General features: G+C 48.5%; 8 protein-coding genes across 8 annotated transcripts; 4 read left to right on the top strand and 4 right to left on the bottom strand.

The window, feature by feature from the left end:
- Positions 1–193: 193 nt before the first annotated feature.
- BDV37DRAFT_281934 (SPX domain protein) lies at positions 194–2,573 on the bottom strand (the record flags this gene model as incomplete). Its single annotated transcript, XM_032086922.1, has 2 exons — positions 194–283; positions 342–2,573. 2 exons carry the CDS (start codon positions 2,571–2,573, stop codon positions 194–196), a joined length of 2,322 nt encoding a protein of 773 aa, XP_031942582.1.
- Positions 2,574–3,258: 685 nt separating this feature from the next.
- Positions 3,259–4,668, top strand: BDV37DRAFT_281933 (NUDIX hydrolase; the record flags this gene model as incomplete). The annotated part of the gene is made up of 2 exons (XM_032086921.1): positions 3,259–3,758; positions 3,816–4,668. 2 exons carry the CDS (start codon positions 3,259–3,261, stop codon positions 4,666–4,668), a joined length of 1,353 nt encoding a protein of 450 aa, XP_031942581.1.
- Positions 4,669–4,932: 264 nt separating this feature from the next.
- On the top strand, positions 4,933–5,911 carry BDV37DRAFT_245346 (uncharacterized protein). Its single transcript, XM_032081642.1, has 4 exons — positions 4,933–5,095; positions 5,165–5,196; positions 5,316–5,397; positions 5,471–5,911. The coding sequence occupies exons 1-4, from the start codon at positions 5,000–5,002 to the stop codon at positions 5,495–5,497; spliced, it is 237 nt and encodes a 78-aa protein (XP_031942580.1). The 5' UTR covers positions 4,933–4,999; the 3' UTR covers positions 5,498–5,911.
- A 76-nt stretch (positions 5,912–5,987) lies between these two features.
- On the top strand, positions 5,988–8,441 carry BDV37DRAFT_245344 (uncharacterized protein). The gene is made up of 4 exons (XM_032081641.1): positions 5,988–6,338; positions 6,406–6,433; positions 6,496–7,009; positions 7,074–8,441. The coding sequence occupies exons 1-4, from the start codon at positions 6,169–6,171 to the stop codon at positions 7,700–7,702; spliced, it is 1,341 nt and encodes a 446-aa protein (XP_031942579.1). The 5' UTR covers positions 5,988–6,168; the 3' UTR covers positions 7,703–8,441.
- Positions 8,442–8,729: 288 nt separating this feature from the next.
- Positions 8,730–10,135, top strand: BDV37DRAFT_270758 (putative tetracycline transporter; the record flags this gene model as incomplete). The annotated part of the gene is made up of 2 exons (XM_032084611.1): positions 8,730–8,798; positions 8,858–10,135. 2 exons carry the CDS (start codon positions 8,730–8,732, stop codon positions 10,133–10,135), a joined length of 1,347 nt encoding a protein of 448 aa, XP_031942578.1.
- A 515-nt stretch (positions 10,136–10,650) lies between these two features.
- BDV37DRAFT_281929 (uncharacterized protein) lies at positions 10,651–11,710 on the bottom strand (the record flags this gene model as incomplete). Its single annotated transcript, XM_032086920.1, has 2 exons — positions 10,651–11,381; positions 11,455–11,710. The coding sequence occupies 2 exons, from the start codon at positions 11,708–11,710 to the stop codon at positions 10,651–10,653; spliced, it is 987 nt and encodes a 328-aa protein (XP_031942577.1).
- Positions 11,711–11,889: 179 nt separating this feature from the next.
- BDV37DRAFT_94616 (WD40 repeat domain-containing protein) lies at positions 11,890–15,259 on the bottom strand. Its single transcript, XM_032091473.1, has 8 exons — positions 14,914–15,259; positions 14,693–14,850; positions 14,487–14,638; positions 13,491–14,431; positions 13,298–13,432; positions 13,116–13,247; positions 12,768–13,066; positions 11,890–12,711 (listed from the first exon to the last, which is right to left on the bottom strand). The coding sequence occupies exons 1-8, from the start codon at positions 14,951–14,953 to the stop codon at positions 12,052–12,054; spliced, it is 2,517 nt and encodes an 838-aa protein (XP_031942576.1). The 5' UTR covers positions 14,954–15,259; the 3' UTR covers positions 11,890–12,051.
- Positions 15,260–16,191: 932 nt separating this feature from the next.
- Positions 16,192–21,604, bottom strand: yme2 (putative RNA12 protein; the record flags this gene model as incomplete). Its single annotated transcript, XM_032084610.1, has 7 exons — positions 16,192–17,659; positions 17,716–17,890; positions 18,476–19,015; positions 19,066–20,720; positions 20,751–20,808; positions 20,873–21,040; positions 21,253–21,604. 7 exons carry the CDS (start codon positions 21,602–21,604, stop codon positions 16,192–16,194), a joined length of 4,416 nt encoding a protein of 1,471 aa, XP_031942575.1.
- Positions 21,605–21,827: the final 223 nt, after the last annotated feature.

Raw genomic sequence — 21,827 nt, 5'->3', positions numbered from 1 at the left:
TTTTGTTGTTTGAATACTCCACAACAACGGGCGTGGTGCAGATCAAATATACAAAAACTTCTGTTCTTGTTAAGATTTGAGTAGCCAGGCTGCCGCTATCTGTACCGAAAATTGTCCTTTGCTTTTTTTTTTTTTTTTTTTTTGATTGATGATAGGCTGATTATTGGAATTTCTTCAGCCATAATAGTAGATTTCAGAGTGCATGTCCACCTTGATTGACCAAAGAAGGCATATCGGTGTGAGAAGGCTGCTCCTGTCTGAGCTTCTCTAGGGTGGAGGAATACTGAACCACGAGTTAGCTTTTAGTCTAATTGAAATGGCCATTCACGGGTTCCGCCTACCTTGAAAGCAAAGTTCAAAACAAGGGCTATAGCCAATCCGATACACACAACTATCGGTCCAAAAGTATTGTCCAGATCTCGCCCGCTTCGTTGGCGGATAAGTCGAGAGCGCTTCTCATACATGTACCACCCCCAGGCAGCGGAAAAGATTGCAAAGCACGTATAGACGATAGCGAGGGCGCGAGCTATGTCATTGGTTTTACCCGCAGCGTTATAAAGACCCAGGGAGAGCGATGAAAGAAGGATGCTGACGTGAAGCCATTTTATGAAGGTCCGTTGGTTGGCAAGCCACACTTTGCTTTCAACCTTGACGGGCCCAGAATCCTTGATCCATGTACCTGGCTCCCGTACACCCGGTGGCAAAGTAACCGAAGCCTGCTGCACGCGATTTGTGCGTGAAAAAGAAAACGTTGGGAACAAGGCAGCCAGACGGGACAGGGTCACAGGCCGGTCCTCTTGCTCCGGTGATTCAGGTACTTCATAAGAGACGCCCTCTGGGGCAGATGGCCTGGAGGACGGTGCTACCTGTGGAGATGGCCTCGGATGTGAGGAACTTTCGACGTCCGGTAACCTGGAGATGGGGGATCCCACCAAGGGCTTTACAGACGGGCTCGCCCTGTTGCCAAGGAAGCTTCCAACTGCCATGTCATCCTCCGCCCGTTTTGCAATTCTTTCTCGCTCTTGCTGGAACGCAGTTTCAGGGTCCCGGCGGATGTCATTTTCCATCTCACCAAGCCAGAAAGGAAAGCTGTTGACATAGTCTTCAAAAAGCTGTGCGACGCCGTGGACAAATTTAGAAAACCGCGGAGCCTCCTTCACAAGGTGTGAAACCATCAGGTCATTGACCCATTCGGCCTTATGTGCAGACTCCCCCCTCAACTTAATCTCCAGCAAACCATATGGGAACCGCGCGATTTCACCTGTTCGCACGGTACTGAAGGGATATCCCATACCGATATCGTCGATATCAGTACGGTGCCATTCATTCGGGTCACGGCAGGGTCGCTCTTCATCCAAAGAGTCCTCCCGAATTAGTGCTAAATTCGTGTCGAGAGAGATGCGGATCCGATCATCGCCAGGAATTTGGAAAGCCGTGCGAGTATAGTTGGCTCGCAGCATGGGTTGCACCTGGTGCTCCTTTATGAACGATTGCAACTCATCCACGTCTCTCTTGAGAGATTCTGCCTGCTCCGACTCTCCATTACCCATGTCGGTCAGCCGGTGGAGCTTCTTGTCAAATCGATACTCGCCGTCGAGAAATTCTTTTACGTGCTTCTGCTTCAGCTGCACCTTCACCTCTTTACTGCGATCATCATCGGTCACGACCTTCTTTTCCAGGTAAATGGCAGGTTTATCTTTCAGATTTCCAGTCCATCTAATCCTCAAAGAGCTAGCCTCTGGTGCACGTGCGACCTTTTGAGTATAAAGATCGAATTGTGGGGTGTCAAAGTATAGGGAGGTGATTGTAGGGTCGTCTGGAAGTGTCTCCAATTCCTTAGAAGTGCCAGGGTTATAGATGAGGACCGGTAGTCGTCGAAGGATGTAAGTTTTCACTTCTAAAATGTTATCGGAATGTACCCAGAACTTGAATGACGAATATGAGTCTTGGCCGAACCGAGGCGCCTCCACATCCCTGGGCTCAACAACACCCTGACTCGATATTTCACGAACAAAGGAATACATCACTGACAACCTGCGGACGAGGGGCGAATAATCCTCCGAGTTAAATGGCAACTGCGATAGCCGGACTTGAAGCAGAGGCTTGACACGATACCGTGCCCCTCGTTTTCTATCATGCTTCTTTGCAGCTTTGAGGAAACCAGTGAAGTTGATGCGACTGTACTTCTCGAGCTCGCTCACTTCTTTGGTGATACCATCTAATTCATGAAGGACTTCGGAAGCGATAGTCTTTCTCTCATTTTCGTTGAGTACAGTAGGTGCCTCGTTTTCGTCAGAGGGTGCCAGTGGCCGCAGCTTGGTTTCACAGGCAGAAGTACGTTCCCTCAACTGTTGAGAAGTTTCCACTTGAAAAGCGTTGACTTTGTCCACTTGAACGTTGATCAATTCCTGGACAAAAGCTTCCTCATCCTGTTCCGTCCATTGAGTGTCCGAGTCACTGCCATCTCCGGTGACATCATGCTCCCTCAAGAGGACCTTGAGCTTGTGGTAATCGATGTACTTCCCACTCCATGGGGGATAAATTGAATTCTTAAGGGTTTTACCAAAGCGCATGGTGGTCAAGACACAGCTTTGCAGCGTTTCGTGGATGCGAGTATGGTGGGGAAGAGTACTCGGTAATGAAGTTCGAAGGGATAGAGAAGGTATCCGATTGAATAGATAAGATGACAACAACTGAGAAAATGAGATATAGGATGGATCACTGCTCACTCACTCCATCCGAAGCTGTGGCAAAGAATGAGAAAAAAATTTCAGTGGACCAAAATTCCCTGCAGTTATAGTGTCATGTAGGTGTTAGTCCGACTAGTACCTCTCCTACCCCCCGGGGCATACTAGTCCATATGGTCCATACTATCGCAATGGCGTCTGGACGCACGTGCAAAGCTTTCCTTCCATTTTGGGTAAGGTGTCACACTCATCAATCGACCAGTCACAGCGATGGATGACGTTTGGACCCGCTGGGTGGTAACCGTGTACGGAGTATGTAACGTAAATACGCCACGGCATGTTTTATTATTCTGATACCTCACAATACCGATACTGATAGACCCGAGGTGCCGATAAGGATTTCCCGACAACAATTCTGGCCTCCTCCCTACTAACACTAGTATACTGGCCCGAACGACTTTGCCAATACCCTCAATTGCTAATTTAACCCTTGTGTTTCCATTGCCTATTAGCTGAAATATCGTTGCTCAGTTGGTAAAGGTGGTCTCATATACCTGGATGTTTTATCTCGATGGAGACTCCGAAGTCCGAGTTGTTGGAAGCAGTTCCGCTCTCCAGTTCCCTTCATGATGTACTGCTGTACCTCCACGACCATCCGTATCCTCATGTTCCCAATCCGCCATCATGCAAGAAACGTGCCTCCGTGGCCCTCGTCCTTCGAGTTCGACCTACGTATAACCACTGGCCCGATTCGCAGCACTTGTCTCCCTCTCCACAAGAGAACAACACTTTGTCAGTCAAGCAACGCTTGAATACTTTTTTCTCTCAGGACTGGGTTCAGAAAGGTGATGCCGAGGCTCTCTTCATTAAGCGAGCGTCCCGTGTGGGAGATCGCTGGACTGGTCATGTTGCTCTACCAGGAGGAAAGCGAGATCCAGAAGATGCGGACGACAAAGCTGCTGCTATTAGGGAAGCATCAGAGGAAGTAGGACTCGACTTAACGGCGGATGAGTGTATATATGTTGGCAATTTACCAGAACGTGTTGTATCTACTGGTTGGACGTCCGTTCCGTACGTTTTTTCTTCTGTAGTTTTTCTCAGCTCAGCTAACGATGGTGTTGATCCAAGCTTGATGGTTCTTTGCCCTTATGTTTTCCTTCTAACATGCAGTGATTCCCCGACCCTCCGACTACAGCCAACTGAGGTTGCATCAACCCACTGGGTTCCTCTCAGGGCTCTCCTTTCTCCTTCCCAGCGTACGGTGGAGTATGTCGATATTTCGCAGCGCTATGCGAAGACGTCTGGATTCATTACCCGTCTCACTTCTCGCTACATCTTGGGCCTCATGGAATTTTCTGCTGTCCGGCTAAGACCAACTGAAAGCCTTCAGTGCGATCCATCGCTTGAAGTTGCCGCTAAAGATAGCCGAGGATCATCTATAATGCAACGATTAAGGACGTGGTTCTTGGGCGACCGAGCTGATCCTGAGGACCAAACTCAGCCCCTTCTTCTATGGGGGTTGACTCTTGGTATCCTAGCTGACTTTTTAGACATGCTCCCGCCTCACACAGCTGTGCAGCTGTGGGAGTACCCTACTTTTACCTCCCCCGATCTACGATTAATTACCAGCATCCTAACTTATCGCCTACGGAAGCGCAACAAGCTCCGGGCCAAGTCTGGATCGCAATCCAGCAACACCGCGGTGGGCAGCCAAACATCCGCTGTGACTGTAACCGGCGATAACGATGCTGCGGACGCGAACTGCTTTCCTAATGAAGTTGGCATCGAGGGTCTAGGAGTTGGGTACTATGGGTCGTCTAGGACCAGAGAGTTGGAGCGGGATACACATGCTGTTGGTATCATGCTTAAAGGCTATTATGCCAAACTCAGAGTTGCTATCCAGGTTCTCTTGGCGTGGCGAGCCGCCATAGGTTCCTTAGCTGCGATTTACGCATGGAAACTATTCCGACGGCGAAAATGATTGTATATTGCTAATTGTTATTGTATAGACATAATACTGAATCTGTATATGATCTCAACTATGTAATTGAAGTTGAGTCCATGCTCTACTGTGGTACTTTAGGTACAGTACAGAACGACTGACGTGTTATGTGCGCTGTAAATTACATGGGTATATGGTTTCAAAACTATGCAATATATTGGTAAAACATGTTACATAAACACGCCAAGCCGAAGCTTATCAAAGGTTTGCTATGGTGATCCACCAACATCAACAGACCATCGTCTTCATTGCCGCCTGTTTCATCTAAGTATACTCCGTACTTAGTCTCTCTTCGACATTACCGGTGACGATGGCCGCCACGCAAAAGCTTTATCCGCGCGGAACGGTGAAGCGTATTGTTAAAGCTCAGTCGAATCGCAACCTGAGCAAGAATGCTGATATACTGGTAAGTGCTCTGACAAGCCAGAAAAGCGGCAGTGATAGTTAGTAACTTGCTGCTTTTACTATATCATAGATCTTCTTGGACTATATGCTTTTCATGCAAGAGTGAGTGATTATTGTTCTTTACTAGTCCTCTTGCTATGTACGGGCTACAAGTTGAAAGATAATGGGCAATTACTGGCAAGAATCCGACTATGAATTTGATGCTGAAGGATCCTTTTTAGGTTGGTACGCGAAGCATCAATTCGTTCGCGCAAAGCTGGTGACAAAAATATTGGCCCAAATTCCATCCAAAAGGTGACCGAGGTATGTTCCTGACCTGTTCCTGTGTTTGTGGTTTTTGTAGCTCTTTTTACTCACTATCATGCTCTTCCTCCAGAGGACACTACGAAAGTTCAAGGGTTAATCATACAATGTCATTTTATGCACTGTACATATCCCTGAACTCCCTCACGGAGAACAATGGGAGGCAGAGTCTACATGATACCAGGGCTGTGGTTCTATCGTTTAGCGTTGAGCATGGGAATAGGTACTACTATGGCGTTTAGTTTGCCTTCCCCCTGTTTTGTTATATCAAGTTCAGACAAGAATGAGGGATGTGGAGGCGTTACTTAGGAGTTTATACTATGATACCCCAATGTACTTGTTCTATGACTACCTATTCCAATTCATGTCAGGCACCCACGCTTCTTCCTGGTTCAATCGGCTTTAGAGAGAAGTAATCCCTAAACAGATGCACATGCAGCCCTAAGGCTGCAGCCATTGACTCGGTAGCTGCGTGCCTACTGGCTGAGCGTTGCTTTGTTGAGCTGCACGCGACAGAAGCGGCCTGAGGTTCGGAAGAGTTCCACCCGCATCTTTCGCACCGCCAGCTTTCTTTTTCGTCTTCGAACACCTTTGCTCTCTAGCTCTTCGTCCAACACCTCTTTAATTCATCCTTTATCCTTCTTATATTGAAATTTTCGAAATCTCTCTTCTATTTTCTTCCTATATCAAATCTCTGTAATCGTCAACATCATTTCTATTGCGTCTACTCTCTTCTAGGGAAAACCACCAGAGACGTCATCTTTCCGCATCATGGCTGCCGCTTCTGTCAATAACAGCAACCCTCAAGCACAGCCCGAGTCACCCTCGGAGAAGCTCAAGCAAAACCATATTTCTACTCCTTCGGTTAGTTCGAAACTAGATGGAGCGACCGCCAACGGCGTGGACAGCATTGACAGCCCGTACTTCAAAGAACTGCAAAGGTTTGTCATATTCAAATGAAGACTTGCGCATTCGCACTTTGATATGGAGCTAAGAGTACGCTTATAGGAACTTGCGCAATACTGTGAAGAAGCTGGTCAGTGACCAAGCCCCATACTACCCTCATGTGTCCCTTACCGCTCACGTTGCCTTGTACAGAATGCGACCGCAAAAGTCGATGCCATCATTGCCGAGAATTCCGGAAAATCCCTCGATGACCTGGTTGCCGAGAAGAAGATCAATGCCGACCAAAAGGCGCAGGCACTGAAGAAGCCTGGTCTGCAAGCCACTATCGCTCAGATTGAAGAGCAGATCGCCAACTACAAGGAGTTTGCTGCCCAGTACGAGCAACGCCTGGCCACCCAGCAGGCCGAATTAGAGAAGGCGCATAAAGAGGAGTTGGAAGCAATCCAGGAGAAAGCTGTCTCTGAGGCCAATAAAGCGAGCCAGATTGATTTGAGACAGCGTCTGCTTAGCTTGAGCAAATTCCTCTGTGCTGCTGCTACCATGAGACGCTCTGGCGATGAAACCTCCAACCTGACTCGTGCCTTTGAGGGTGTTTTATACCAGGTTTATGGAGGGTCGCACGAGGCCGTCAATTCGATGTTAAAGCTAATTGATGGTGTGGATGAAAAGGTTGTCAGTGTCGAAGGGGAGGCACTGGAGATTACCTGTAAGGCAACTGCCTGCAGCCCCAACGACCCAGTTACTTGTTGCTAACAACTCTGGTCGATTAGATAGCAAAGTGAAACAGACTTCTGAAGAGCACGCGCCTGCAACTGAAGAAGTAACCGCGGATACTGCCCCGGAATCGGATCCTACTTTGGCCAATGCGGGTTACACTGAGCTCCAGGATTCCTCTTATGGCACCGGAAACCCCGCCGTGAACGAGCCCACCAATGCTGTATCCCAGCCCGAGCAGGTCACTCCACCAGCGCAAACGCTCGTTGGCGATGCCGCTAACCCTGTTGCCGAGGCTAGCTGGAATCCCAAGACTGGCGATTCTCTTGTCTCTTCGGCGAATACCGATGGCTGGGTTGAAGTGCCACGTGATTCAGCCGAGACTGCTACTGGCCTTGAGGCTACTCCTGTAGTTGCTGACAACAATGTGTCTGCAGAAGAGACTACGGATAATAGTGCTGAGAATGTCACTGTGCCTAAATCACAAGGTAGCGACGGTTTCGAAGCGGTTGTGCATCATCAGAGACAACCGAGCTCCCGTGGCCGTGGCCGTGGCGGGCGTGGACGTGACGGGTTTCGGGGACGCGGACGTGGCGATTTCAGGGGTCGTGGTAGAGGTCGTGGCGGCCGCGGACGTGGCGGACCTAATGGCAACACTGTCACACCTCCTACTGGGGCTCAGTAAATGACGCGCTTGAGTTGTCAGTGAACCTACCGCCTGGGTCGGGATAAGGCTTTCTACAAGAGTCTTGTCACCAGTTCCCACGCTTTCTGTTTTGCCATACACCAGACTTCTCTGACCCTGCTTCTTGGGCTCCCTGAAAGTCTCTTTTTTTTCTCACTGCGGCCATTGTGGGCTTCTGCATTCTCTATCTGTCTTGCTATTCCTATCTAATAGGTTATGGGTAATGGTGGTGTTACGGGTCACGAAAGCGACGAATCTTCTGAAATGCTTACAACAAGGGGTCGGAGGGCTGAGGGAAGAGACATTGGCTAATGTCTCTACAAGCCTCCTTGGCTCTAAGTCTCTTCTTTTGGAAGATCATCTCCAAAAGTCAGTTCCTGGTTGTACATGTCTTGCATCTTTGAGCGTGCATGGTATATTGCTCTTTAATCTCTTCTCTTTCCCCCCTTCCTTCTCGTGGATAGTGCGGCTCTCATAGCAGCACTTTTAGCTAACCAACACTCTTCTTCTGTATTTTATTTTCTAATTTTGTTGGCGCATGGGGATGATGGCTGGACCGTTGGACGTAGTGGTGATTGGACGGAGACTGGCTGTTGACAGCTCGAGAGAGTTTGTGAGCGGAAGTGTGGCTGGACATAGGTTTTAGTATGGTAAAATTGCAGTTAGTCAATGGGACCAGCAGCAGATATCACTGTACAAGTTGTCTGGATCATTACAAGTAATTCTATACTTTGTACTTGGCCGAATCATGCAGCCTGGTTATGTAGTTAACTAGTTAGCCACTGGCAGTTAATTTGCTGATTACATAAGTCAAGGGAAGGGCATTAAGTGAACCAACTAAAATTATCAGATCATCGGTTTTGAACCATCTTCCCCTAGCTTTTCTGCGATCAAGAAACCTTCATGTTAGACTAGACTGGACTCTTCTTCTTTTTCTTCTTTCTCTTCCTCTTCCTCTTCCTCCTCCTCTCGTTCTTTCTTTTCATTCTTTCCCTTTTCTATCGTTTATTCACATCCATCAATCGTTATGGCGCTAGCCGCTGATCAGCGGAAGAAGATCCTCAAGGTCTTGATGACATCTTTGCTTCTGGATTTGGTACCTGGCCCTCAATTCGCATCTACCTGACTGCGCTATTTCTAACCATCCTCTCTCAGATATCCTTCACTTTCATTCTACCGCTATTTCCTTCCTTATTGACGTTCTACCGCAACGAAGACCCTTCCCCTCAGTCTCTCTTGAATAGGATATTTCACTACCTGAACGCTTACAAGAACGCCTTTGCCATACCAATCGACTCCCGCTATGACATCGTCCTTCTAGGAGGCGCTCTGGGCTCGCTTTTCTCTTTTCTCCAGGCTCTTGCCGCCCCATTCATCGGGTGTCTCTCCGACAAATATGGCCGCAGGACGGCGCTTCTATGCTCTATGGCGGGCAATACCCTTAGCGTCGCGCTCTGGATAGCTGCCACAGACTTTCGCACCTTTGTTGCTAGTCGCATTGTTGGCGGTCTTAGTGAAGGCAATGTGCAGCTGGCTAATGCTATAGCCACTGATATCAGCGATGCCAGCCAGAGGGGCTCGACCATGGCTCTAGTGGGCGCTTGCTTTAGCATTGCATTTACTTGCGGCCCAGTGTTGGGAGCGGCACTGTCCAACATTACGACCGTAGCTGCAAATCCGTTTGCAACAGCTGCGGGAGTGTCACTTCTTCTAATCGTCGTTGAGACGCTCTATCTGTACCTCTGCCTTCCGGAGACGCACCCCCGTCTTACCAAGCTCACCCAAGCTACGCCCCAGTCCAACAGTACCAAGTCTGCGAGCAGTAAAACAAGTCGTCCAACACCGCGAGTGCATATCAACAACCCCACTATGCTCAATCTGATTCATTTCCTCTTTCTCCTTCCTTTCTCGGGCTTGGAATTTTCCCTTCCCTTTCTGACTGCGACATTCTACGCCGGGCACAAAACAAGCCCTTCCGCGCTAAATGGCCGTCTCTTATCCATGATGGGCCTCATTGCATCCTTGCTCCAGGGTACCGTCGTACGACGCTTGCCTCCGCTCGTTACTGTCCGCGCCGGTGTGGTAGCTTGTACTGTTTCGTTCTTCCTTCTTGCTCGTGTATCTTCCTTACCCGGGCTATACGCTGCCAGTGGGTTTCTAGCCATCACTAGCGCTACTGTAGTAACCGGATTGAACAGCCTGGGGAGCTTCGAAGCATCAGAAGGAGAGCGTGGCGCTGTGCTGGGCCGGCTGAGAAGCTGGGGACAGGTGGGCCGCGCAACAGGGCCTTTACTTTTCTGTTCACTCTTTTGGTGGGTTGGCCGCGAGATTGCCTATACCACTGGAGGGTTCTTGATGCTTGCTGTTTGCGTGGGGGTGTTTACGACGTTGAAGTCGCCTCCTATTGCACCTCCAGCTCTAAAGAAGAAATGATGATAAGATCTGAATGTCGTCACTGGCCTTGTTACTGGTGCATATAGACATGCGCATCGATGACGTGGTTGCTTTGGTTAGAAACTCGTACAGTATACCGATAGACTTGATGGATTGAGTGGTCGGCTCACTGCTGGCTCAGTGGCCGGGATTAGCCGCTCTGGCATTGAATTCATTTCATAGATGAAACCATACTAGGTTTACACAGACAAGTGAGAGTTCACGCGGAATTTTTCGGTTGCTTCTAGGTATAAAATACATCGTAAAGTAGAGAGTGTCTGTTGATAGAGGCTCGATAGCCATGTCATCATCGAGATTCACGTCACATAGCCAATGGTTTATATGTGTGTTGATACAATATGTTTGAACTTTCATACCGATAACCCTGTTAACTCCGTGAGCATTAAGTTCGATGCGTCGCATCGTCGGTGTGGACACCCTTAGTATCATATAGTTCTGAGCTTGTCTTCAGCCATAGTCTCTAACCGGTAGAGATAGGAATGCCACATCTACGATCAGCGATGTATGCAATATCTGTCCGTTGAATGCCAACGATAACCCTGACAGCTCTGCATCATCAAACCAGGCCCAGTCGCAGGCTCTAGAGATCCTCTCGCTTTCCCGATTAACCAGTCGGTCAACGTTACGAACTTGGCCGTTCTTTCCCAGCCAGTAGCGTCATCAGCATGTTCAATCGTATGTGACGAAATGCGTCCCTCCTCGTCAAATGAGAAGATAAAGAGCCCGGTAAACTGTTCCTCCTTGGATAGCGGAAAGATTGGGGCATCGCCACCCAACAACACACTCAACCCTCTATTGATTCCATTCTTGGACGACGAAAGATGGCCGTTCCCCTGCGATGCGATGTGGTCTTTAGCTTCCGTTGATCTAGTGGCGGCCGACGTCTCAGAATGGTGGTCCTCGCCCCGAGGTTCCGTCTTCCACCGTACAACTAGTCGTTCATCTCCGCACTCATTGTCGCTAAAATTTTCCGGATCCAAGACTGTTCCTGCGCGAACAATGCGCTCACTTAGTACTTGTAGCCTAACATTTCCCACCAAGGGTAAGCTGCTCCAGGCCACCGGTACGGTCCACAGAGCAGCACGGTAGAGGGTCCTTCCTCTTACAGTGGGAAGATGTGGGTGGGTCGACGGAAAGAGGTGAAGAGTGACGCTGGGAGATAGTATCTTTGGAGGCAACGGATTGATGAGGAGGGTGGGTAGGAGAGGAGAAAGGGTTCGAAGCGCTGCCGGAGATTGCGGCCATGGTCAGCATGTGGATTATAAGGTGGCGACGTACATTGCTTGCACAAAACTCACTTCTTCCCAGTTTCAGTATCCGCTCATCCGGTGGTTTACAGTCATTGGTAGAGTTTCCGTTCAGCCCATCCGACACCGACGGTCGAAACCGCGTTTGCGAGAAAAGCGTTGGTGACAAGGATGTCCGCCAGGGTTCGTTCGAGATACCATGATGTGAGTAAGCCAGAGGGTGTGTGACAGGTGAGATGAGGTGTTGACGAGAACCTGGCCCTTTCCACGCGTTCCTGATGGTGAAGATGTATGGAGCTGCGGACATAGGGACTGGTTTCAGCATCACGGAGTAAAGCTTTCGGTCTGACACATTGAAATAATATTAAAGGACGTTAAAGGAAGAAATAAGAAGAGAATTCTAGGCTGCACAAGACGACAGCAGCCTTCGCTAAGCCATGTGTTGTTGAAGGTACATACATGATGGTTAAGAAAGAGGCCGAGATTGATGGATTTCTTTTCCCTCCACAAATGACGTCGCGGCCCACGGAACATCCACCAACTGGTCAGCCCAACTGATTCTACATGCCTTGGAACGTATCGCGCCAAAAATCAATAGATTGATAAATGATATCAACTCAGCTCGTCATACGCATAACAGAGTGATTATCACGCTAGTTCATCGTCGTCACCTTCCCCCATGTACCTTCTCTCCGCCAATTCCCGAATCTTATCCTCCAACACGCCCCGGCCATATCGCTCTGCGACCTTGACGGCGGCCTCAACCATCTTGCCATTGCGGTCTTTCATCATACGGACTAACTCCAGAGCCTTCATGCCTCGCTCTTCTCCTTCTCGACATTCAATTGCTAACATCTGCAAGAGGATCTTATCCAACTCGAGCTCTTTCCTAGCCAATTCGGCACGCTGAGCCGACGTGGCATTTGTAGATCCTAGAAGATCCTGAAAAAGTGAAAGCATAACGCTACCGCGAATAAAGGCTTCTTCGAATTTCCCACCATCACTCTGTGCAAGCCCTTCTTCTTGTTCCCCGACGGCTTTTCCTGGTGTCTCAGATATTGGAATCCGGAAGTCGAATTCACTGAGCAGTGGGCGAGGGAAGTATGGGTATTTATCACCTCCTTTCAGAATGATACAATGAAACTTGTCCTGTGCGACTGCAACAGGCCAATATGTTTCCTCTTTGCGACCGCTTACAAGGCGCTCCATTTGCGTGGTATCAAGGAGTGGAACCCAGCGAGCTTGGCCATGGTTACGCCAGTGCTGCAGAATGAGAAGGACACCCTCAGAATCGTAAATACATGGGTCCTGAATCTAAAGTTAGTATCTACTAAATGAGAAATTCTGCTTTGAGATCCACTCACTCCTGTATCTGAGAAGAAAACACTCTGCAGTTCTGTGCCTTCAGGAAGTGCTACCACATCCTCGTTTTGACATATTTCATCCCTTTTCACATTTTCGACAGAATACCGCAATGTTGCTGTGCGGCCGTCGCTTCCTACGGGCCCGTTCCCAATAGTCATGACATAGTCCCTCCATGCGACGCATGTTACCGCTGGGCTCTTCTGCCTGTACACCTTGAACGGTGTTCCGAACAATGTATAAACGCGGACATAATCTTTCGTCGTCGTGACGACGATATAAGAATCACTGAGCGCCAGCGCTGTCACCAAGTCAGCAACGAAATGAAGGGCGACCAGTTGGGTTTCTACCTCTGACGAGTTCTCCCTTGGGTAGTTGTGTCCGCCAGTCCGCTCGCGTAGTCCATGTTTCATGGGGACGATAGAATATAGTGGCACGACTGCCATCAGTAGGGTTGTTGGAGAAGAGAGTTCCGTGGTCATCTAGGCAAGTGAGCAAGGAGTCATCAGAACCATGAGGTCATTCGACTTACTGAGACACGCGCGATCGTAGAGATACGGATCGGTGAAGTGGAAGTCACGGTGGAGTTCTCGATCGTAAAATTCCACCGTCATTGTATTATGGGTCTCTTGGTCAACGGTCCAAACACAGCCCGTCAGATTTAGGCCTAGCCGAGTCAATTAGTATGTCATTAGGAGCCAACCGTGAATATTTGAGATGCATACAGAGATATCGTCTGTTACCTCGCCAGGGTGTACTGCCAGGCTGAAGCGGTGGGTGCGTTTTAGGTTTAGAGTAAGAGGTCAAAAGTCGCTTCTCAGCATGGCCATCGATCTCGTCCAAATGTTGATTTGTCCGCTTGCCAAATGCATTAACGCCTTCGGCGTATCCGGCGCCATCATCATCATCGACGAAGTCCTCCATCCCATGGTCGGAGCCAAGGATATCATCAAGAGAGTCAGGAGTACCTGCTCGCTGCTCAATGGATGCCTTCGGTCTGTTCGCCAATGGTCGTCTCACATTATCAGATATCTCAGCTAAAGACCCTGGAAAGATAGGTGCAGCCTGAAGCGGCTTCTGGAGCAACGGCTGGTATTCGCTTGATACAATTCCATCATATATGAATAGCTCTCCATCCGACGTTGTGAACGATAAAGAGTTATTAGAAGGGTGCCAGGACAGATTAATCACGTTCGAAAAATCGTACTTCTGTAGTACCTTTTGTGTCTTAGTTTCCCATAGCAGAACTTGACCATCTGCCCCAGCAGTCGCCAGAAGTGCGCCATTCGGGGACCAGCCGATTGCTGTAACCTCACCATTGTGGCCGCCAGAGAAGACTTTCTCCTTCTTCCACTGGCTCGTGGAGAAAATTGCAATATCCCTGGTGGCTTCTGCAGCTGCAAACGCCGTCCCATCTGGATGCCACACCACCCTCGATGTCGCCTCGTCCTCTGGCTCAAGCCTCCGAATAACTCCATCAAGTTTTTGTACGAGTTCCGGTTCCTCGGCGAGCAATGAATATATATACAATATACCGTCTGTACACGATACTGCGATATACCGTCCGCTTGGGTCAAAGGTAACATGTTTCGTTCCCTTAGTTTGTTCCCGAAGATACTTAACTTTCGTCATATCCTCAATTTTGACGATCTTCACCGTGAGTTCACTGTACCAAATCAGTCATCTAGATCCCCTAGAGCTATTGCGCACGGAGTACTAACTCGCTTGCTACTGCAACCCATTCACCATCATTCGAGACCGCTATATCTCGCACGGGTAAGGCACATCGAACAAGCAAGTTTTCCATTCGACCAGACTCAATCTCATACTGCCAAACAGTACCATCCTCCGCTCCCATGATGAATGACTCATTCTGAAATAGTCCTTAGCATCTTACCAACTTCATCCTAGACCCTACATAACATACTGTAGCACCGATTCCCATGTGTCCATCAACACCCTCATCGACAGTCTTTGGTTCGCCATCTTGCCCGATAGTGTATATTCGAATCGCAGAGTTAGAACCACCAGTAATCACGCGACGGCCATTCGGGGTGTATGCCAATACTGTGGTCCCAGGGGTATCTAAGTTTGTTCCCAAATCAGCTACGCTGTCCATACTTAGGGTCAAGATATATGCAGACTTACGGGCTGGTCTGCCCCTAGGGCGGATGGCTTCCGAGGCCATTGTAGAGATAGAGAAGCGGCGACAGGATAGGTATGGAAATAGATTTACCGGGAATTGAACATAATACACTCAGAAAGGTCAATCCGCCACGTCTGTCAAACTGAGTACAGCCCGTAGTTTATCTTAACAACGCAGGTTACTGGCCGATCACGATTGGGCTAGCGGAGTGTTGTCCGACGCGCAAGAACGCGTCCACGCGCGCGATGTCCAATAACCAAAATGAGTAATTTCCAAGGGCATAGGGCATAGGGTTAGGGCCCAAAAGTATTCATCGCAACTTCAACATGACCGGATATACTTCGCACACGCGAATTTCATAAGCTCCGTGACAATTGGGAAGACCAGCTTGTTTCCAGAAATGTAACCCATTAACTAAGCCGTAACAGTCTTGTCGCAGCCCAAAGATTTGTCAGTAAAATTTAGTGACAAATCGATAAACTACTAGATAGATGCAATGCAGCAAACACGGTAAGTAGAAGATAGATGACGGTACAGACCACCAGTCAATCTACACGCTTCAAGCGCTCGGACACAAATCATTTCATTGGTGCCCATACCTATCAAATCCCGCAGGAGCATACTAGTGAGGTGCGATAAAGTTTCGTGCACGCTGATGGCCGAAGGTAAGACTTCTAGACCGTCGAGTTGGAACACACGCTTAGCAGCTTCTGTGAGCTGTGGGATGTTCAAATGGCTGAAATCACCCCCAAAATATGTGTTGACAATGTCTACGAAAGTGCAGGTAAATACACCTTCAGGTGTCAATCTTCTGATAGGGAGAGCATTGGTTCCACGACCGACTAACAATAAAGTGGTCAAGTTCCCTGATAGTGCTTTGTATCGGAGCTCTTTTAAATCTCGGGTATTTCCCAGTGTCTTTGGTTGTTGACGCCAGTCGTTTCGTGCTCATTGGTCTATATATGGATGTTTTGCACTATAAACTCGGCAATTTACGCAAAACTTAGGTCTCAGTCAGCATGGTCTTATGAACTACAATGGTAACTGAGACCCGGAATTTCTCATCACAAACGCATAATACCTGTCAATCATAATGCATTAAGAGCCATCATCACTCCTTGCAAATCAGCCATAGGCGGGGCGAGATGCAGAGTGTTTTCCTCCCCTCATCAAAGCCACTACATACATAGACATGGAATGGAGCTTAACTCTGGTCAAAGGCGGTACCCATTTCGTGACTGTCGACGTTTCACAAATGTATTTCTCTATTACCGTTATTATCATACACGCGCAGTTATACGAACTCTAATGTCCTTCTTAGGTAAATAAGCACCGCTAGACTGTCTATGGCTTGGGACTGTAAACCGACTGCCATCCATTGGTTCAATGTCCCACATGACAATCACTGCGGCAGTGAAAGCCAAGAGCTGCTTTTCCGCAAATGTCCGCCCCTTACATCCAGACATGCCTCCGCCAAATGGTTGAATTGTGTGCATGTCTGCCTTCTTTTTCCCGGTTTCAGGGTCGGTTATGATAAACCTCAGTGGATCAAACTGGCTGGGGTTCGAGAAATACCGAGAGTCGTTCTGGAGTACTCCATGATGGAGTATAATACTCTCGCCTTTGTAGAGTTTATAAGTATGGGGCTTTGGCCGTTCACTATTTGTAGCGTCTTCGTTGGACTCTGTGATGGTCAGATCAGATGTGAGTTTTCGGAATGACATGTCGGCTGAATCCAAGCGAAGTGTTTCGTAGAAGCTGGCCTTCAATAAAGGGCAAGCGTTCAACAAGCCTTCAAGATCAAGGGAGATTCTGGGCGGTTCTTCGAAAGGGAAGCCAGTTTCCTCCCTACTTGGCCTGTGAGCCTTCACGTAAGGAGATATTTCTTTTCGGATCTCTTCTAAGAGAGTGAGATCGTTGTAAAGGCGGGCAAGGTACCAAAAGGCGATGTTTGAAGAGTTAACATTCATGGCCCAGAGCAAAGACAGGTGCCCCGGTGCGCTGGACCTTGGTGAGAGTCCCAAGTTCTTGGACATCCGGATGCGTTGTTTCAAAGGCTCTGAAACATCTTCGAGATCACGGAATTTCACACCAGGGTCTACCCCATCATCCCACTGGAGAAATGCTTGATGGTAGGCGGCAAGAGAGTTTAGTATCCGATCACGAGCAGCATACGCTGCAGGCACACCAGGAATTGGTACCCAACGAGGTACACCAATCGCTAGAAGGGGAAATCGATTATCCAGTGTCCAAACATCATCAAGCAAATTAGGAAAGGCTTCCAGAATTGCTTGACCCATGAGGGTAGTAGTTGTAATATTCCCGATGAAGCCCCTGACGAGGTCAAACAAGTTTGCCTCGCAGGTGGGCTTGTCGCGGTGGTCGTTGACAACTTCAACATCGCTCCCACGCTCCCACAACGTTTGATCAACCACGCTCCGGCTGAAGGTGACGAAATTTGGAACCTCGCGTTTTAAAAGCTGAATAGTAGTTTCGGAGGTTTCCGTTATGAATGGTTCTCGCATGAGCAGGTTGGGAAGCTTGTGATGAAATGTTTGATAGTCACTGGTTGACAGATCTCGTAGTGAGCCCCTGTCATCGCCAAAAGCCTTCAGCGCACGGTTGACTAGAGGAGCTGATGATGTGGCTTTGGATTGCATAATAGATTTGATCATGGATGGTGACACGATGGCATGGTGCTTTGTGCCACCCAAGAAGATTCCGAACACAGGTGCATTCATATAATCTCTATAGCGCTGGTCAGGTCCCACAGGGCTAATACAGAGGCAGATATGGATACTGACCTGGCTTTTTCCGTAAAGCTTACGTGGTCCCATATAAAAGAAATACTATGACCCAGCCAAGGGAACCAATACGGCAGCGTCTTCACTGATTGCGATTGTTCAGTCTTACTGTCAACGCGACTCCGGAATCCGCTGATGATACGTGTGGCAATACAGCAAAAGACCAGGATGGCTGCTAACGATGGCCATAACAGCTCCGATGAGCCATTCCAGGCATTTGATATCAGACCATCGGGGGAGATTTCATACTTCCCCATTTTCTTTCAAATAAAACAAAAGAGGTATAAGCAAAAGAGAAAAGAAAAGAAAAGAAACAATCGGTACAGCGGAAATGGAAAAGGATATAGACTGGGCGAAGCACAGAGTCAGCGGGCCACACGGGGCCAAGGTATAGAAGATGATCAAGTACTTTCAAGAAGCCCCACCTTTAAAAGCAAAGGATAGTTTGAAGGCCCGTTGGGAGTACGAAGTCTAATGGAGCGTGATGGGGAAATCTTGAGAAAGAGGGTAGATGAGACTCCCGGTATGATGCGATACATTATACAGTATTATTACAGCTTACTCAGCTGGCGGTCACCCCCCCATAGTTAAATGTTCCATTTGTTGCAATTGTTGTGTATAACTACCATATCTGCAAAGGTGTGGTCTAGCGAGAGGAAAGAAGAAAGAAAGTAATGAAGAGAAAGTGAAACCACCACCGTTATGGAAGCACAGCGGTACTAGATAGGCAGGTCTAGAAAGCCGTTTCAATGTCCACTACGGAGGATCATCTGGAGGAACGCACTCTCAGTCTCGTACCTGCTAATCTTGCTCTGCGAGTTATATACTTTTTGTAAGAGCCACTGAATTCGCGAGGTTAGCTCTCGGGGCTGTTTTGGCAGTGATCCAAGCAAACGCAGCTCCTCTTCATATTTCCCAATGCTTTTATTCTCCTTACTAATCAGCAGTGACAGAATCTCGAGGTCCAGCCGACTACTGAGTGTCTTATTCTCGGTCAACTTTTTGAAAACAGCTCGATAAACTGGTTTGCCAGGCTTGACCGTCTCAGGGCAACCGTTGATAGAGACAACGGAAATGAGTTCTGCCTGCTCAAGAGCTCGAAGAGCAGCCTCACCGTTTTCCTTGAAAAGGTCTGAGAGAAGGACTTGGTTGTATGGCAGACTACCTTCTTTGCTATTCGCCAGCATCTTGATCAAATGCCAGACCTGCTCGTGGCTCCACTGGGCCTCAGTATTCGTACTCAAGACAAACATCTTGAGTATTTCGGATGTTGATTGCTCTATAATGCGATTGACCGCGCCTTTCGCATCCATTAGCTATGTATCATGCCAATGGAAGCGGCTAACCTACCATTGGGGGTTTCTCCCGCTTCTATACGATGTGCCATAAATTCGAGATCAGTCACCCGGCCTCCCAATATTTCAATACAACTGTCTAGATCTTCTAAACATTCTTCGCTTCTGGGTGGTTTATCCCCCATCCTTGCTTCATCGGCCAAATGGTTGAGTACAAACCTCCTGCCGACTTCAAGGGAGCAATCACCCAAGGAGATTGTTCGAAAAACCGAATTCGGCAGAGCCTTGCTCAGAGGTTTAGCGAAGGAAACATCGGTAGTTAGGAAAATAACGTGTGCAATGTTGGCACTTGTTAATCCAGCGGCCCATTCGGTGATCTTGTCATATATGACATTATCCTCGGAAGCATTGTGCAGGAAATTATCAATAACCACCACTGGCCGGAGCTCGGGATGAGCTTCGAGATACTCTTCGTCTGTGAGATGCGCATCCTTATCGTTCTTTTTCCTGCTGTCTAAAGTGACTCCCTTCAGAGCAGTGGCAGCGTTCTGCCAGATATTGCTGAGTTGTGCATCCAATGTTTCGGAGAACCCCGCTTTGGTGCCAATCATGCCCTGTGCAGCTAGATCGATGAAGCTGCTAATGCTATTCATCCAGGAAAACACAGGCCGATAGCCTACTTGACTAGCTGCTCGTGCAATTTTTGCAGTATCGCCCCTGGCATCCTGTATCTGCTTGCAATCAATGACCACTTTGTATTTGTAGTTCTCAAGAGCTTGGTCCAATACAAGTTCCCGTTTCCCGGAACCCCGAGGGCCGTGTATAATGATAAAGGTCTCCATATTCTCCGTAAGCCAAGATTGCAGCTGAGCAATATCTCCTTGACGATCCTCCCAAATCGCGCTGAGCCCACGAGGATCAGACGCCACAACACCAAAGCCGATGATGTTGGCCTTACTAGCCTGCTTGCGAATCCATCCTATAACACTGTTCTCCTCGACCTGGAGTGTTGCTTTTATCTTCATCTTTATGAAGAAGGTGCGAATAGGGTCGAAAACAGTCACAGTGATGGCCGCGATGAGTGCAGCGACGGCAGGGATTACTATCCTTGGATGGCTCAAGATCCAGTCCTTGATCATTGACAATTTGATCTTCCGTTCATAGTTAATCTTTAACCTTGTGCCAGACTTTCCGCAACCTTCTTGCTCTGGGACTGTGAATCCGTGCATACAGTTTTTGGCTGTAACCGCAAACTTGGGACGAGTAAATTCTACGTAGGCGTACCTTGGCAGGATCTTGGAATCTGACGGTTGTCTTTCAATATCTCTCAACTTCCCATAGCTGCGGAATAGTGAGTACAAAGATTCCGTAGTTAGATCGTTTGCCAAATCATTGGCGCTGCCCGGCAGGAACTCAACTCTCAGTCGAGGGCTCGGTATGCGATATAAATCCTCCACCCATGGTCTTCCAAGGACACGGGCAACCTTGACCTGCTGGAAAGGATTGAACCAGGGTCGGATAGGGTGTTTCTCGAGGTGATCTTTGACAGCCGTCTCGATATCAGTGTCTTTAACTCCCTCGCTGCGAGTGTATTTCACAAATGCACCACCTTCCCTGAAGCGCGGAACGACCTCTTTGATCTCAACTTCTAGATCTTGGGGAAAGACACGGCGAATTATACGTAGGGGATCGGACGCTGCGAGGTGCGGTCTGTCGATTCGTTTCAATGCCTCTTCGTACGATCGACTTGCGCGGAGAGGCCCTTCCAAGACCCATTGCAGTTTCGGGGGGAAAATATCTGTTACAGTTCAAACTTAGCTTGCAATACTACCAGCATGGAATTTAACTTCAAGATTTCGTACTATTGATAAACAATAGCCCTTCATTTTCCTTCAACTCAATGTGTCCTGTCTCAAGATATGAAGTATGCGATGCGCTACTGAGGCGAGCGAGGGAGGGCTTTGCGACAAACAGGGATAGGGGTGGTCGCCTCCGGCGTAAGGATGTCTGATAAATTTGAGGTATCACCGCTGGAAACGATTTTCGCATCATTATTGTCATCTCCATTAAGATGGTAGAGCCATTGTGGAGGAAAGTCGATACTGATCAAGGTTGGCCATGAGTATGACGTAGATGCCTGTATCATACACTCTAGGACAGCCGTGTTCCCGCATCTAACCCCGGCAAGTGTCCTGGTATTGTCATTTTCTGTAACTATGAAATTTACAGCGCTAATTCCTACACAATTGTCGCTTCAACACTGGAGCCACCTCCACCTCTAATTCTTGTCCTGATTTTCCGACATCAAGTATTCGTTTACACAAAATGGGCTGGTGGTGGAGTTCGTCTTCTCCTTCTTCCAAAACCGAACCGCAAATAATCTCTTCATCCGATAGTACGCAACCGGCGCCAGAGAACTCCGGGGCACCTCCATCGCAACCGCGGACATTAACTCGCGAAGAACGAGCAGATGCGGAATTGAGGCAATTGCTAGCCAGCCTGGAGGGAGACATCAATAAAGGATCTGAGGCATCGCAAGAGTCCCCATCCTCGGCAGAATCACCAGAGTCCACACCATCACCCCCGTCTTCCATAGCGCCCGAATCTCTCTACCCCGATACAATGTCCTGTCGTTCTGCATTCGACTACGCATTTTTCTGTCAATCATTCGGCGGGCAGTTCGTCAATGTTTACCGATATGGCGAGTTGCGGTCGTGCAGTGAACACTGGGATAATTTCTGGCTTTGCATGAAGACCAGGACCTGGTCAGATGGTGCTCGCAAGAAGGCCGTCAGAGACCATTATCGCAAGAAGGCC

This window comes from Aspergillus pseudonomiae, assembly GCF_009193645.1.
Source record: "Aspergillus pseudonomiae strain CBS 119388 unplaced genomic scaffold BDV37scaffold_24, whole genome shotgun sequence".
Classification (NCBI taxonomy): domain Eukaryota; kingdom Fungi; phylum Ascomycota; class Eurotiomycetes; order Eurotiales; family Aspergillaceae; genus Aspergillus; species Aspergillus pseudonomiae.
Note: the sequence above shows the minus strand (reverse complement) of the source record. Positions and strands in the feature narration are given on the sequence as shown.

Coding starts and splice junctions, on each gene's coding strand:
- BDV37DRAFT_245346 (XM_032081642.1), top strand. CDS start 5,000: ATGGCCGCCACGCAAAAGCTTTATCCGCGCGGAACGGTGAAGCGTATT. Junction 5,197..5,315: donor TATATGCTTTTCATGCAAGA/GTGAGTGATTAT, acceptor GATCCTTTTTAG/GTTGGTACGCGAAGCATCAA. Junction 5,398..5,470: donor CCATCCAAAAGGTGACCGAG/GTATGTTCCTGA, acceptor CTCTTCCTCCAG/AGGACACTACGAAAGTTCAA.
- BDV37DRAFT_94616 (XM_032091473.1), bottom strand. CDS start 14,953: ATGGCCTCGGAAGCCATCCGCCCTAGGGGCAGACCAGCCC. Junction 14,851..14,913: donor CCCTAGGGGCAGACCAGCCC/GTAAGTCTGCAT, acceptor GAACAAACTTAG/ATACCCCTGGGACCACAGTA. Junction 13,433..13,490: donor AGGTAACAGACGATATCTCT/GTATGCATCTCA, acceptor TGACTCGGCTAG/GCCTAAATCTGACGGGCTGT.
- BDV37DRAFT_245344 (XM_032081641.1), top strand. CDS start 6,169: ATGGCTGCCGCTTCTGTCAATAACAGCAACCCTCAAGCACAGCCCGAG. Junction 6,434..6,495: donor GCAATACTGTGAAGAAGCTG/GTCAGTGACCAA, acceptor TGCCTTGTACAG/AATGCGACCGCAAAAGTCGA. Junction 7,010..7,073: donor GGAGGCACTGGAGATTACCT/GTAAGGCAACTG, acceptor CTGGTCGATTAG/ATAGCAAAGTGAAACAGACT.